This window comes from Etheostoma spectabile, chromosome 6 (assembly GCF_008692095.1).
Source record: "Etheostoma spectabile isolate EspeVRDwgs_2016 chromosome 6, UIUC_Espe_1.0, whole genome shotgun sequence".
Classification (NCBI taxonomy): domain Eukaryota; kingdom Metazoa; phylum Chordata; class Actinopteri; order Perciformes; family Percidae; genus Etheostoma; species Etheostoma spectabile.
In genome coordinates, this window is record NC_045738.1 from 11,756,912 (window position 1) to 11,772,279 (window position 15,368).

The following is a 15,368-nucleotide window of genomic DNA, read 5'->3' on the forward strand; positions in this document are numbered from 1 at the left end:
ACTATCTCTCCCTGCACATTCTTTCACTCCTTGGGAGTTGAGACAAACGGGATTTGTAACCTCGGGCTGAATGGTGTGCAGGAAGAAGAAGCAGGATGGCACCAGACTGTCTCCGGTGTTTAGATTGTCTGTCAGAAATGCTGAGTCATGGTAACAAAGGGGTGCTCTTGGACTCTGGGTTGTATTAAAGCCATTTTTTTCTTCTACGTGGTTAAAGACTTTTCCACATTGTGCTGCTGTGCTGTGTGAAATTGTCATTCCTATACCAGCAGGTATAAATAAAATACAAAGACCAAATTGGGTCTCTCTTATTTTTGTTTCACTCTCAAAAACACTCTGCTGCAACAAAAACTTCCATAACAACAGGCACAGAGATATTTATAAACAGGCCAAAGGTAACATCATAATGCTGTCAACACCTGCTGTGGCCCCTGAAGCTCCAGACCGGCAGTAGATTACAACCTTTGTTTTCCTAAATTCTTTTATAAATAAATCAGTTCAAGATTCATTTGAAGCATTATATTTAATTTCACCACATTTCTTTTTTCACAAACTCTAAAGTAATCACAGTGGAAAAAATATGTGCAAAAAAAGCTGAAAAGTTCAGTAACAATAAGTATGTATTTCTTTAAAATCATTTCTTGAAATGATTAAGAGTTTCTCTATTTGCAAAACATTTTTAGCAAGTTGTAAGTGTATAATCAGGGCTGCAACTAACTCATTTTTTTCTTTATCAATATTGTGAACAAAATGTCAAGATCCAGTTGCCAAAATCTAAGGTGATGTCTTTAAATGGCACAGTGGTTCTAAGCCCAAAACTATTTTCACAGAAGACAAAAGACTGCAAATGTTTGGCATTTTTGTTTGAGAAAGTAATCCTAACCATTAATTGATAATCAAAATAATTGCCAATTACTAATTACTAAGTAATTATACTAATATAAAATTAACAATTTGTGTTGGAAATCTCTGCAGCCCCTCATTATAGGGAAGGGTTAAAGATTGTAATGGCTGCCGTGTTCTTCCCATCATCTGAGTCACATGGATTATAGAAGGGGAACAAAGGGACCTCAACTGTTCCCATAGTAAAGGTGTAGATTGGCGCCATGGTAACAGCATTATAAAAAGACACCTCCTCTCTTTCACAGTCTAAGAACAGGCCGATGCGGACAAGACCGACAGATACTTTGACCTTGGTGGGCTTTGGGTCGGTGCAGGCTTGGACAGATCCGTCCTTCAGGGACAGGGTCCAGAGGCCACTGGAAGGGCCAGAGGCAGCCATCTCCCCTCTAGTGACATCTTCTCGTGCCACGCCCAACCTCCACGCTGTCTTACGTCCCACCTCAACCTCCCAGTAGTGTCGGCCTGTGGTGAAGCTCTGATGGCCCAACACACAGTAATAATAGTGGAACCGTTGTGGGTTGAACTGGAAGTCCTTTGTGTCCTTATCCTCCTCAAACCACACTGAGGTTCGAGACTGGGACAGGGACAGATTAGGGTGGGCTGTCTCGGGGTCAAAGGTCAGTGATGTAATATCTGTAGGAAAATAGAAATTAAGTAAGGTAAGTTTTGTTTTGCATGTGATGTATCAAATGACATGTGTGAACATACTTGGGTAAAGGCAGCTTTTCATGTGCTTCCATATCCTGTACTGTATGGGCCCCACAAACTGGCCGGAGCGTACCTCAGTGTCCACCTTTGCTGGAACAACAAACCTGACCTGAGATCTGCTTGGACAAAACGGGAAGAAGGGAGGACTGAATGGTGAATAATGGAATATCGACTTGCTGGACACACCACGGTGAGGTTTATGGCGATGAATTGTTGTACAGAAAGTAGAGGAAATGTTAAGCATGCAAACACACAACAGTAATTAGATGTGGAGAACAAAACTCTTAGATTGAGAAAACCTGCCTTTTTATGAGATCTTGAATTTCCTGCAATGAGAGAAACATTTTAGGAAAGTTGGTTGAAATAATAGGGCACAGCACTTTAAAACGACAACTGTGAATTATCTCAAACAGTTGTGTTTGTTTGGACTCCAAATGCAAGCTGTGACATAAGCAAGATGGCCTTACACTGCCCATTCCTATTTGCTGACTAATGTGTCCACTTCCTTTTGTCCGTTTACTTTGAAATGAGAAATTGATTTAGACTTTCAAAACCAGAAAAGTCAACTGCTTAGCCAATAAATGTCTATAATTGATCAAACGAGTGCTGATGAAGAGGCGCAGAACAGCTAACAGGGTGACACTGCAGGATTTGGTCCCCTGACCGTCATAACCCAGCAGATCTAAGCACAAAGGAGTCCAAACAGGAGGAACAATTAAATACTTTGTTTTTTACAAGAACGGTAAGTAAAGTTTTGTCCCAGGCGAAGGGGAATGCATGCAGTGACCCTGGATGAACCCACGTGTGGCCTTGCTGTTGCGCAAAGAAGATCCCAGAATGTTTTATGGAGGGAGTCCAAACTATTCTCCACCTCCCCCTCTGTACCCACTTATACATTAGCTGCCCCTCGGTCCAAATTTGCATCATCCCCATCCCAACAGACAAACTTCTGTTTGTTAATTTCTTCTTCTTTAGTGAAAATGCCTCCTCACTTTGAACAGTTTAGGACTGTCCTCCTCAGCCAATTTGTTGTTGAGTGCTGTAATTGCTCTCTCCAGATCTCTCCCTTGCGCTGCTATTTTCTTCTCTCTTTCCTTCAGCTGTTTTAGTTGTTTCTGTCTCTCCATCCTCAGTCGCTCCAGCTCCTTACATTCTTCCTCATCCAGGAAACGATGGATGTTCTTAAACTCAGCTCTGATGTCTCGTTCCAGGGCATTAAAACTGTCCTGAAAGATGAGAAGGGGAAAGAAAGATGATTATCAATTCAGCCTACTTGTGTGGAAATGACAATACGAATAATCATTTTCGAAACTGGCTTATGAATATATATAGCCTCATTTTGTGTATGAAAAGAGTGTATTTTTGAAAAAGAAAGATTAATAATGCAGAAACAGTACCTCTACTTGCACTGAATCTATGTATGTCTCTCTCTCTGCATCTCTGCACTCATCTACCTCGTGCTTAATTCTTTTAATAGCCTGGACAAGCTTTCCCTGTGACACACACGCACGCACACACGCACACACACCACACACACACACACACACACACACACACACACACACACACACACACAGGAGACAGAATTGGCGAAAAAGAACACATGGAATAGAAAAGTAACTGATTTAATATTTAATAGTTTCTGTGCCTATGAAAAATTAGCTTTCAAAATAAATACAGTCACATAATGTGAGACAATATATCTTGTGTCAGCTGTTCTAAAGGTGAAAACCATAAAACATGGAGCTTACCTTCTGATCACAGAGAAGGCTTTTATTGCAGTTGTTGTTGTTGTCTTTGGTGTGATTTTGGTACATCCCAGTTTCTGCAAAGTGGACAAAACAGAAATCGAGAAGACTCTTGAGCAAAATGCAAAGAAAAAGTGATAGGCAATGTCAGAAGGAGGGACAATTGGAAGACATTAAAATACAGAGAGAGAGGGCGAAAGAGGGAGAGGGAAAAACACACATGCCAGCAAGATGAGAACAACATGCTAATTGAGCAACAAGGACATACATTTAAGCAGAAAATTAAGTGGAGAAAACGTATTGACACGCACAGATCAGTGTCCACAGCTGACCTGAGAATACATGGATCTATTGAGAGTAAAGGAGAGAATGGAGGGGTGGAGGGGAGGCAGAGGACTACAGCTGCTAGGAGGGCTGCAGGTTTGGCTGGCAGCAGGGATTTATGGCAATAGACGCAGAAGAGTCTATTTCTGTCTGCTAGTGTCTTTGGAAACAAAGAAGAATCTGTCGGTGTTGAGAGGCAGATATTGTGTTTCATATCAGCAATTGCTTTGCCTGGAAGGAAGACATAGGCTATGCATGTTTATTTTTACAAGGTTGTTCTTTTCAATGTCTAGGGGTGTGAGAGGATCCACTGCAGCAACTATGAGCTATTGAGCCTGCTTTGGTAGTTGCATTATAGGATGCTGGGGTTTCATATTGTCTGAGAGGGGGGCACTGTTTCTAAATTACATTACATTACATTACGTTTATTTAGCTGACACTTTCATCCAAGCAACTTCCAATTAAGTGCTTTCAACCCTGAAGGTGCAAACACGGACAACAAGTAGTAAGTGCAAGTACATTAGGTTTTTTTTCCTCCTCTTCTTTTCCTTCTTCATGTTTATCTGTGTCTGAAGAGATGTGTTTTTAGCCTTCGGCGGAAGATGCGGAGGCTTTCGGCCATCCTGATGTCAGTAGGGAGTTCATTTCATCATTTGGGAGCCAGGTCAGCAAACAGTCAGGATTTTGTTGTGTGAGTTCTCCCTCGCTGTGAAGGGGCAGCGAGCAGGTTGGCTGATGCAGAGCAGAGTGGGAGGGTTGGGGTACAGGGTTTGACCATGTCCTGGATGTATGCCGGGGCTGATCCGTTTGTGGCCCTGTATTCTAAACAGTCAGCAATTTTGTGTTCTTTCCCTTTAGGAGTATATCTGGAGTAGCCTAGAATCCTCTCCTCTTTCTATATGGGCCTTAGGTTTGTCCACTTATCTCAACTTCACCTATTTTTTTTCTTTCTTTTTGTCTCCCCCCTTCACCCTCAATACACAAGGGGTCTGGCCATGGGTGTGTGCACTGAGGCGGCATTATTCGTCTCTGCAAATGTTCCTCATCTATAATTCATGGTCAAATTGCAAGTGACTGTGCTGAGCTGGGGTTAAGCTGCAAACTCGGTGCACCACAGTATGCGTCAGGTGGAAGGAAAACTGACAGGATGATTAATAAAAGGCCCACTGCAAGAAGTCATGAAAGCATGCAGCCAGTCTAAGAATCAAAGCAGTTGTAAATAAGTGTTGTGCTGTTAAATTTGAACCTATTGAATTGTCTTTTAGTTTTTGTATAATTGTATCCTTAATTCAAAAACAAATTAAAGGATTTTAGGAAAATGTTAGGAAAATATATAGAAAAACCCACATGATTGTCAGTCATAAGTGTATGACTGTTTACTGTACATATGTTTAGAGTATTAAATTAAACCAAAAATAAATTAAAAAAACACAAGATCAGAAAAAGTGAAATCTTTATTTTGTTGTTATTTAATTCTTATATCTGGATTCATATATTTATATTTGAAAAACAAGAAAAGGTCCAGTTTTGATTAGGGTAATGTGGTCTTTAGCCCCAAAAGCTCTGTTGGAGAAGCTTGATAACATGGTGGAGAAGTACAGTCAACTCCCATCCCAGCCCTGCAAGTCCAGACGGGAGAGATGCCACTAGATAGGAGTGCTGGGAACATAGCAGAGGACAAAGAACAAGCTTTGGCTGGGCTGGAAAAATATATGCAGAGTACTTTTTAAGTAAGCGAGAGGAAAAGTCAATTTGTTAACACCGCTTTCAGTTCATGTAAAAGAGCAAGCACTTAAACTTAACCCAGTAGCCTATGTCAAAATATATTCTTCTGAGGGTTAAAAAGATCCAAAACAACAGACAACTGGGTCTGCTGGGAATCTAGTCTTGGTGGAGATGCTTGGCTTGTCTGGTCCACATGACAAGCAGAGGGTGGCAGTAATGTATCTTATACGCTGGATGCTAAAGCCAAGAGCCGTTTAAACCCAAAAGAAGAAGAAAATGGTCTCGCCCTTCACGACGCATGAAAACGACGTCACAAAAGTAAACAACAGCATGTCGCACAGACAGACTCGATCAATAGGTAAGATGAAAGTAGCCTTGCAATTGATTGAATCCATGTTTTTTTAATATTTGAAATACATTTTGGTGCATTTTTCAAGAGGCATGTGAGACCAGTAGCGTTGTATCTTTAGCGAGCTAGCTATGTAAGCTAATGTTTAGCTCAGTGTCTTTTACGTTAGCTACTTTATTATGTCGTTTCCCTGTCGTGTTAAAAGGAAGTACCTGTAGTATATAACTACTGTGAGCAGACGGTAGATTTACATCATTTGTATGCTGTATTTCAGAAATGAACGGTCAAGCGGACGTCGAAGTTGACTACAAGCGGAAATACAAAAATCTCAAACGAAAATTAAAATTTCTTGTTTATGTGAGTACACTCATTCTGAGTGTAAAAAGTCAGTCTTGAGCAATCATGTTTCAGTATTTAACTAATACATACGGTATGTGTCTCATTATCTGCGCTGATTTCGTGCATTTTGGCTTTCCCTTTCCAGGAACAGGAATGCTTTCAGGAAGAGCTGAGGAGAGCACAGAGGAAACTTCTCAAAGTTTCCAGGGACAAAAGGTGAGATAACATGGTGTGTACATGGAAACGGGTGTATGTTAAACACTATAATGACGTGCAGTAAATAACGATGTCCTACATTTGTTTTCTAGCTTCCTTCTGGACCGACTGCTGCAGTATGAGAGGGTAGATGAAGACTCCTCAGGTAGTTACTACTCCACACCCAAAGTGTTTGGCGTGCTTTCATTTTTTATCTTAAGAGTTGCCATCGACTGTACTGCTGGTTCAGAAGTTCTTGTCTTCTTTTCCAGATTCAGATGCAACAGTTTCTTCAGAAAATAGTGAAGGAGAAGGCCCCAGGGAGAGGGAAAGAGAACGAGATGGTCCAAAAAAGTAAGTTGTGCATTTTAACATGAAATGTTGCTTGTACTATCAATATTTGCATAAATGTGTACATGCAATATACATATTGATAAGGATTGATTAGACTTTCATCTTTTTAGTAATTGAGATCATTTTAAATTATCTTTTATTTTATTTTATTTTTTGAAACTCCCTGTGGTAAACATAACCTCGGCACAATGCACAGCTGAGTAAACAATTTAAACCCTAGTAATGTCTTTAGGTTTCTGGGTGTAAATGGTTAAAAGGCCCCGTAGCCATTTTTTGTATTTAAGTCTTAAGTTGGCGTGTGAAAGGAAGGTACAATTGTCTGGTATTATCATCCAACACATCTGTTAAACATCTATGGTGGAACTGAGACTAATGTCAGTAAATTTATGTTTATGGTTAATTGCCAACAAAATAGTCTTCCTGTTTGATTCCAGTTGAATTTTTCCTAGGGTCTCTTTTCTTCATTTTTGCTGACCATTACTGTCAAGGCATCGTTTCTCAAAATCTGTAGCCACACTAAAACGTGGGGCTTTCGTTTTTAGATGTATCCATTCTGGAAAACATTTTCCATCTCACTTTTTGGGTGAGGAAAATGGGCCAAAACAGAGGAAAAACTGCATCTTTAACCAAATGGACCAATGTGAACAACACATTTTGCGCTCTGGATGCACTTGCTGCCACACTGAAGTTTGTCTTCATTTCTCATGTACTCTTTTCAGGCGAAGAAGTAGTCCTGGGGCGTGTCTTCCTTCATCCTCCCCTCATCTCTCCCTGCTGTCCCGTCCTGGTGTAAATGCCCCACAGTCATCAGGCTCTGGACCCTACCTTAACACTGTGAGTTTCTATCTCCCTTTCTTATATCTTAGTCTGGCCAGCAAGAGTATTGCTGCATCTGTCATCTCCTCATCGGCAAACATAACCCGGTCAGGCATTTTTTTATATAATTTGATTCTTTCGTCATTTTATTCACAAGTCTATTTTATCTCTTTGTTTTTTACGCTTGTAATGGCTTCCTTCTTTTCGCATTGTTCATTCTTCTGTGTGTGTGTTTTTTTGTGTTTTGTGTGTGCCTGTCATATAAATTGCCTATGCCTGTGTGCATGTGTGTTCTTGTGTTCATTTGGCAATTTGGGGCCTGTGTGTGTGTTGGGCAGATGCCCTTCCCACCAGAGTATTTGGCTCCCCCAGCTGAACGAATGAAGAAAGAGAGAAAAACAAAGACGCCTAAAAACAAGAGAGAGACTACGGGGAAGGTGAGAGAGGAAAAAGGGAAAACAAGATGTTCAGAGATAATATTATTGCAGATATACTGCTTACTTCTCACATCCTGTTTATCTATATGTCATTTAAATTAGATGGCATAGTAGGTAATTTTAGGGGGGTTATAGTTTGGTCACACTCCATGTATATGCGTAAGAAAATGGATATAATATGTGTGTGCTTTTATATTCTCCTTAGAAAGTCCAAAAATTCTATATTAATTAATTAATTATACTTTGTTGCACAATATTGCTAACAGGTTTTAATATACAATCTGTAATAACAACCTGTAATAATTACATTTGAGGACACTGATGTTGTAGAAAATTCAGTCCACTAAGTCATTTTAAGTTCGGCACTATGCTGAAATGACCTTCTGGTTTGTAAGTTCATGTACATGCTTCATGCTTTGTCCTGATTAATGCAGTCATCCATCCATAACCCTCATTCTTCCGTCATATCTCCATCCCTGCCATTCCTAACATTTTTGCTTTATTTTGTATTTATCTCAGGTTGTTGCCCCGATGGCAGCTAATTACCCATCAGCTCCTGCAGCCCCTCCAGCAGCCAGTGGCCCCTTCAGCTGGGTTCCAAGACAGATGCTTAGCGGAGATGCAGCTGAGGAGGAGGGAGAGAGCGATGGTGATAGTGACAGAGGAGATGAAGACAGAGGGGAGGGAGATGAGGCTGAACTGGTCATTGACATCCCTAATGAGTGAGCCTGAACGAAGTGTTTTAGATGTATTTATAAGCAATGGATGGAGGGTTTCTCTCTCTCTCTCTCTCTCTCTCTCTCTCTCTTTCTCTTTCTCTCTCTCACTGTTTTCTGTGTTCAGTAGCCCATTACACATAGTCATATAAATGGAGTGCCAAGCTCCCCCCTGTGGACTTTTGCCTAATTGCACTATCACTGTCAAAACTATCTCCCAGATAAATGTGGTTTTCCAATATTATGCTAAAAATAAATCTGTTATTAAATCAACTAAGAAAAATCCACTGCTACTGGGATTATTACTTTTAAAACAGTTTCAAGCTGCCTGCGGATTATTTTTCGTCTTACAGACGAGCAATCGACAAACTGTGACTTCAACTCGGTATGTCCTATACAAAGAGAGCTTTGGTCTGTTATTTGTTTCGCATTGTCCCAACAATATTGCAGACTTGGTATTATATAATTACTGAAGTCCATTAAAGCTGTTTAAGTATGATATACTGTAGATGCTTCAAATGTTACGTCTTTATTGCTTTTAACAGGCCGATTTTTAATTCGTACTTCTATGTTAATGTTTTGTCAAACAAATTGTCAAAAATCAAAGCTACTTAATGTAAAATGAGGTTTATTATTATCGCAGCTATCAAATTGTGTGTGTCAGAGAATAAATGTAATATGTTCATGGATGACTTCAGAGACTAAAAGTTTTTTGTTTAAATTGTGTCAGGTTTTACTCACAGATTCTGCTAACAACATGCAACATTTTTTTAAAGTTAAAAGGTCTCTGTAGACAATTTTACTTCAAAAATATGTTTGTCTTAAAGTGCCCATATTATGAAAAAAATCACTTTTCTGGGATTTTGGGTGTTATTTTGTGTCTCTGGTGCTTCCACACGCATACAAACTTGGAAAAAACTACCCATGTTGTTTTGAGTGAGATACAGGTTTTTGAATGTCATCTGCCTTCAGTCTCCGGGTGAGCTGTTCAAAATCTGCACAGCTTTCTACATCACTAGCCGAGACGAGGGGACAAACCATAGCACATGCTAGCGCTAGCATGTTAGCTTGTTCTCAAACACAAAACACACTAGTTCCTCATAATCTACAAAAGAACTACTTACATGTCCCTGTTCTGCAGGTATTCCACAAGTGTGCCCTTGTTTAGAAGAAGTCTCCCAACTAATCCTGCCTTGTACTGACCAAAGTTGTAAAAAAGTCATCTAGCTGATGTGATCTTACCTAGATACTGCGCATGTGCAACTCCAAACAAAGATAGTATAGAAGTGAGATATCTCACTCTGTAGCTAAAACAAGTGAGATTTCTCACTGTGTAGCTAAAACGCAGACCCAAACACACAGGGTGAAAACAAGATCTGCAGCATTGTGCGGTACAACAACAAAAAAGATGTTTTTTGAAAATGAAACCATCTAAACACGATTCTGGTACAACCTCAAAATACAAATATGAACCTGAAAATTAGCATAATATGGGAGTTTAAAAATATTTGTCATTGCACCATTTATTTTCAGTTGTGTACTTGATGCCCCACCCAGAACATCCAACCCTATCCCTAATCTCTCATTCCAGAGCTACAGCCAGTCACTCAGGTATGCGATAGTCTGTGAGAATACGTGTGCACTGACAACATTCACTACACTAAAGCTATATTTAAGTAAAGCTCATGTAAACTTAGTTCATGTTGGTTATTGCACATGTTTTTCTTGGCTTGTTTGACCCCTCTGCAAAGGAATCCCTATGCCAATCTTAACAGAAGCCCAGGGGTACGTTTGACTCAGGTTTGCCATAACGCTGAAGCAACTTGGCAGCCTGGCTGGACTCTACCTCTTTAAAGTGTCAAAAAGAAGCTAGATGTTGTTTTTCTGCTAACCGTGCTTACCAATGCACAGGGTTATCAGATTAAATGCAGATTGCTGTTTTTGACAATGATTTTGTCATGAACAGTCGGCGCCAACATCATGTCTCAACATGCATGTTTGTAATATCCAGGAAAGAAATCTGCAAGGCATTAAAGGGAGTAGGTTTTGTCTTTGAAGTTAAGAGTTCAAGAATCACTGCACTGTGGGTGAGACAATGACCCATGACTTTGACACTGTCAGGATTAAGCTTTAATGAGGATTTCATTTTTAAATTTAGAGCTCAGTTGCTCACATTTTTCATAGAGTTTCAAGTGAGCAGTCCTGCTTGATATGCAAGTATTTCAAAGCAACTGTTAAGGAACCTGTAAAAAACAATATGGACTGCAAGAGTGTGTCATTCAAAGGACTTAGCTTTTACAAGGACTATTGTTTTGGAATGCAGACATACAAGTAATTGGCAGCCTTGATGGGTGTGTGCTTGGCTTGTGTACCTAGCAGCAGTGGGAGTTAAAGGTGTAACCATAGAGCGTTTAAGAGGGAGGGGTGGAACTGACAGGGGGCGAGGCTGTCAGAGAAAAGGGAAATGAAGGAGTAAGCAAGATTGTGCCTGCAACACAAATACGTTTAGAGTGCAGCGGACAGTAAAAGAACTCAGGCATGGTTGGACACAAACTGGAGGAGAGATCAAGGAGCAAGTGAGAAAACAACAAGCCATCAGCAGCCAACCTCGGCCACCTTATCTTTTCCATCTACTACATACGGAAACCACTGGATAATTCATAAGCCTCTCCCTCTTGTTCTGTCTGAGTGTGTATGTGTATGTGAGAGGGGATTTGCTGAGCTCACCACCACCACCATGCTGTGTCCTGCTGCTGTCAGTGCAGCTGCTGCGGCTGTCTGGCTGCTGGCGATGCTGGGCCCAGGCCTGTCTCTTCCAGCTGAGGACAACTCAGAGCAAGGCTTCAGCCTTTGCAGCCACTGCTTCTACAGACAGACGCCTCCTCAGGGAGCCTCTGCACGGTCGCTGCTGCGCTCATTCTGCCACAGACTGCCTGGGGGACAGGCGTTTGCTACTCTGTCCAAACCGACCTGTGACACAGCTGTCTACTCTGCCTTCCATCTCAGCCACGGATGGACAGAGAAGAAGGAAGAGGAGGGCAAAGAGCTTGTGGTAAGGACGCCATCTATCATGCTGTACTATCTGTTTTTGAAAAATTAAAAGTATAATGCAAAGTACTATTTACTAATACTTACAAAAAAAAGGGGTGCTACCAAAGAGACATTTCCCAAAAAGCAAAGAATATAAAAAATAAAACAAAGATACACATTTGTGTCAAAAAAACTTATTTTCCCTTCTCTTCTATCCCATTAATCGTCTAGCAACCTGTCAGATCGATACTGTGACTCCTGTCACACTCCTAGATAACTAATGTCGTTAAGACCCACAAGTATGTTTACTTTTGATATTTTAAGTATTTTTGGTGGACAATACTTTGGTAATTTTACTTCAGTTTGATTTTGAATGCAGGACTTTTACTTGTAATGGAATATATCCTTTGTTGGTCCTTGAAGTGGTACTTTTTACTTAAAGATTAAAGATCAGAATACCTATTTTGCCATTGCATTAAATATTGTAAACAGTCAGCTCTGGTAATTTCTTGCAAGTCCCTGCATTGGAAAGTTAAATACAGAAGGTAAAATTAGTTAAGATCATTTGTAAGTGTGGCTGTGTTAGCTCTGTTGGTAGAGCAGGCACACATATATAGAGGTTTACTCCTCAGCGGCTGGGGGTTCAACTCCGACCTGCGGCCCTTTTCTGCATGCCGTTCCCCTTCTTTCTCCCCTTTCATGTCTTCATTTGTCCTTTGGAATTAAAGGCCCAAAATGCCTAAACAATAAAGCATTCGTAAGTGACCAATAAACTACCCCAAAAACTGGATTTTTGTTTTAAAAAATGGCTTTTTTCAAACTTAAACTTTTCAACTCCTCACACAATTGTCAGATACTGCTGGTGTACGGCAGTAAGACAGGAACAGTAATTGTTCTCGTCCTATTTTTCCAATCTTATATAGACTCATTTATACTCATTATACATTTAATTAAGAAGTTTTAAACATTTGGACATGATAAATAAAATTAAATGGAATAATTCGTATTTGAATATACCAGCTGAAATATCTGTAAGGTAATAGAGGTATAGTTATAGGTTATAACTAGTGTACACTAGTTATAGGTTATAACTAGTGTACACTTGCAGAGATCCTAATTCACCCACATAGGCGTAATTTACAGATGGGATGGTGGGGTTACAGCCCCCCCAATAATCAACACTGGCCAGTTCAACCCCCCAAAAAAGCTATTAGAATTTTCTTTACATAAATAAAGACATTTGCACTTCTAGATGCAGGAAAGGCACTGTTGCAGAAAACTTCACCAGAATGCAGAAAATGAAGTTTTTGAAATGTTTAGAATTTAAATTTGCTCAGAAGTGGAGATGTCAACTACCCCCCCACCCCCCAATGTTGAACCCGAAGTAACCATACTTCAGCCCTAACCATAATAACGTGCTTCTAATTATTTTTTCTTCCAGACAGAGGAAGAAGAACACAACATTAAAGTAGCAGTACCAGCCCTACTCAGAGGAGGAATGAATCCTTCTCATGCTGTCTCACCCACAGATCCCCCGCTTCAACACTGGGACTCAACAGTCACAACACTGGTCCAGTCAAGCATCAATCCCCAGTGCAGCACTTTAGGGGGGGATCTCTACATCCTGACCGGGGTAGGAGGTTTCGGGGCTGCTGATGATGAAGACGAGTGTCAGACAAAACCTCTGTGGTCTGCAATGTGCTGCGCTGTCCCAGACGGGAAGAGTGGCTTTAGCATGGGGTTAATCAGAGAAACAGGACAAGAGGAGAGGTATGTGAGTGTGAAGGAGCTGGAGGAGATGCTGGGAGTGTCTGAGCTGTTCTCAGAAGGCTGTGGAGGAGCAGATGAGGAGACTGTTGGAATCAGAGTGGATCTTCAAAGTGAGGGGCTCCCTGGAAACATACAAAAGCTTGATGCAGGTCTTACTGGTGAAAACACGGATTCAAACACTGCTGGTCAAGTCACTGAAGAGCTGGTGGTTGGTGAGTCCTCAGCTGACTATGAAGCTGTGGATGAACAAGAGACAGATACCAATTCCAGCAGCACTCTGGTCTACGTCCTCTCCACCACCATGTCCATCCTCACAGCTCCGCTGCAGCCTGTGTTCTCCAGAGTCACGCAGTTACCTGGACAGGTGATTCAAGTTACTGAACCTTTTAGACATAGTTTAATTTCATTTAAAATAAAGGTATACTCCAGCAATGTAGTTTTATACTTCCACATGGATCACAAGGGGTAGACTGCAAGGCTAAGTCCAATGACATCATCAGAGTTATTTTGTCAAACTTTAGACAGCACGTCCAGAGAAAAAAGACATTATACAACTGTTTTCACAGGCTGAGTAGTAAATGCACGCGTAAACTTTGTACTAGATACTGTAGTGACAAGTATACAATACTGGATAATTAGGATAATAATTTATTACAACATGAGTGAAAACTAAATAGTACTAATCTTTCAAATGTTAATGAAATAAAACATGTTAGTTTAGTCAATTTGTACAGAAAAAAAGTCTGTTTTACATGTTCAGTTTTAGCGTTGTTTAGATGATATCCTCTTTCCAGTGTGCTCCTCCCAGAGACTGGAATGAGGTGTGGCCAGCAGCAAGATTTCACTCATCACATGCCCTCTAGTCATTCTGTCATTTCATTATTCACACATTTTTTATCTCATTTAACTCTCTTTTGACTCAGGTGACATATGTTCTTCAAGAAGACCTTGGGGTTCTGTCTGCCCTGCCCGGAGAAACCTTCTCCCTGCTCCACCTCTTGACCTCTGACCTTTTGTCTTGGATGGGCTTAGCTGGAGAAACATTACTGGGTATTGGGGAAAACTGCTTCTCCAGTGTCTACTACGGCTCGTCCTCAATGCTGGGGGCCCTGCTGAACAGCTGCGAAACTGGGGTAACTGGCATGGGGACCCTGGCTGGAGACACAGTGGGGATATTTTGTGGTGCGTTGGATAATGCATGGTGGGTGACCAAATTCTTTGGAGGGCGGCTGTGGGAGCAGATTGAATGTTACGTAGGTACAGTGTTGTTAGAGATGGGGGGTCAGGTGACAACTGTAGGTAGAGGGGTGGAGAGGCTGGTGTTTAGAAGTGGAAATGGGGTGGGTAATGTGTTTAAGCTGGGAGGGGGTTTAATAACGGGGATGGTGGGTATGGTCTTCGGTGATGTAAGAGAAGCTTTTGGGCAGGAGTCAGATTAAAAAGTGAAGGGAAAGTCCACATGACCTACATGTTACCATTAGTTACAAACCTTTTTGAATTTTTCTCTATTTTAGGTTTGTCAATTTCTTTGAGTAAGAGTGTGATAAAGGGGGGACTATTTCAGTTGGATATCATTTGATATGCAGTTAATATGAAGGGATAGCCATATGTTTTTCAAACAAATGTAGTGAATCACAGATGTCTTATACTGCAGGTCTTACACTTCACTGTGGCTAGTTCTCCAAATAATCTGCTGCTCGTACAAGTGACCCAACTGTGAATTAAAAACACTGTGCACTAGGCTTTTGGGTGTAATTATTCAAAACAATTATTGTATAATAAATGTTATGATAAAGGTTTGCTTACACGTACATTATAATAAAAGAGAATGCTGGCATATCATTGTTGTTTTTTTTGTAATAAATAAATAAATAAATCTTGTGTAATAAAAAAATGTCCTTATCAAAACAAGACAGAACATTTGTTTTGTCCTTTTTCAGTCAATGCTGCTCAT

General features: G+C 40.6%; 3 protein-coding genes across 9 annotated transcripts; 2 read left to right on the forward strand and 1 right to left on the reverse strand.

The window, feature by feature from the left end:
* Positions 1–645: 645 nt before the first annotated feature.
* On the reverse strand, positions 646–9,815 carry si:ch73-54f23.4 (zinc-binding protein A33). 5 transcript variants are annotated; one of them, XM_032518771.1, is made up of 7 exons: positions 3,692–3,766; positions 3,363–3,436; positions 3,009–3,104; positions 2,604–2,837; positions 1,915–1,937; positions 1,612–1,727; positions 646–1,536 (listed from the first exon to the last, which is right to left on the reverse strand). In XM_032518771.1, the coding sequence occupies exons 2-7, from the start codon at positions 3,426–3,428 to the stop codon at positions 983–985; spliced, it is 1,089 nt and encodes a 362-aa protein (XP_032374662.1). In that variant the 5' UTR covers positions 3,429–3,436; positions 3,692–3,766; the 3' UTR covers positions 646–982. The 5 variants fall into 5 exon arrangements, with proteins under 5 accessions (XP_032374662.1, XP_032374661.1, XP_032374659.1 ...); XM_032518770.1 differs by having other exon boundaries at positions 3,628–3,716; XM_032518768.1 differs by having other exon boundaries at positions 3,363–3,448; positions 3,628–3,705.
* ino80e (INO80 complex subunit E) lies at positions 5,497–9,115 on the forward strand. 3 transcript variants are annotated; one of them, XM_032518812.1, is made up of 8 exons: positions 5,498–5,766; positions 6,032–6,114; positions 6,242–6,312; positions 6,405–6,457; positions 6,564–6,645; positions 7,365–7,479; positions 7,800–7,898; positions 8,418–9,115. In XM_032518812.1, the coding sequence occupies exons 1-8, from the start codon at positions 5,685–5,687 to the stop codon at positions 8,622–8,624; spliced, it is 792 nt and encodes a 263-aa protein (XP_032374703.1). In that variant the 5' UTR covers positions 5,498–5,684; the 3' UTR covers positions 8,625–9,115. The 3 variants fall into 3 exon arrangements, with proteins under 3 accessions (XP_032374705.1, XP_032374703.1, XP_032374704.1); XM_032518813.1 differs by lacking the exon at positions 5,498–5,766 and adding an exon at positions 5,799–5,890; XM_032518814.1 differs by lacking the exon at positions 7,800–7,898 and having other exon boundaries at positions 5,497–5,766.
* A 1,208-nt stretch (positions 9,816–11,023) lies between the features above and the next one.
* Positions 11,024–15,254, forward strand: si:ch73-54f23.2 (uncharacterized). The gene is made up of 3 exons (XM_032518727.1): positions 11,024–11,666; positions 13,086–13,778; positions 14,338–15,254. The coding sequence occupies exons 1-3, from the start codon at positions 11,352–11,354 to the stop codon at positions 14,851–14,853; spliced, it is 1,524 nt and encodes a 507-aa protein (XP_032374618.1). The 5' UTR covers positions 11,024–11,351; the 3' UTR covers positions 14,854–15,254.
* The last annotated feature ends 114 nt before the right edge of the window (positions 15,255–15,368 follow it).

Excerpts from the sequence above, each read along its gene's own strand:
- si:ch73-54f23.4 (XM_032518771.1), bottom strand. The coding sequence starts at position 3,428 with ATGTACCAAAATCACACCAAAGACAACAACAACAACTGCAATAAAAGC. Across the intron at positions 3,105-3,362 it reads GCCTTCTCTGTGATCAGAAG|GGAAAGCTTGTCCAGGCTAT; the intron begins GTAAGCTCCATG and ends TGTGTGTCACAG. Across the intron at positions 1,537-1,611 it reads GAAAAGCTGCCTTTACCCAA|ATATTACATCACTGACCTTT; the intron begins GTATGTTCACAC and ends ATTTTCCTACAG.
- ino80e (XM_032518812.1), top strand. The coding sequence starts at position 5,685 with ATGGTCTCGCCCTTCACGACGCATGAAAACGACGTCACAAAAGTAAAC. Across the intron at positions 6,115-6,241 it reads AATTAAAATTTCTTGTTTAT|GAACAGGAATGCTTTCAGGA; the intron begins GTGAGTACACTC and ends TTCCCTTTCCAG. Across the intron at positions 7,480-7,799 it reads CTGGACCCTACCTTAACACT|ATGCCCTTCCCACCAGAGTA; the intron begins GTGAGTTTCTAT and ends TGTGTTGGGCAG.
- si:ch73-54f23.2 (XM_032518727.1), top strand. The coding sequence starts at position 11,352 with ATGCTGTGTCCTGCTGCTGTCAGTGCAGCTGCTGCGGCTGTCTGGCTG. Across the intron at positions 11,667-13,085 it reads AGGAGGGCAAAGAGCTTGTG|ACAGAGGAAGAAGAACACAA; the intron begins GTAAGGACGCCA and ends TTTTTCTTCCAG. Across the intron at positions 13,779-14,337 it reads TCACGCAGTTACCTGGACAG|GTGACATATGTTCTTCAAGA; the intron begins GTGATTCAAGTT and ends CTTTTGACTCAG.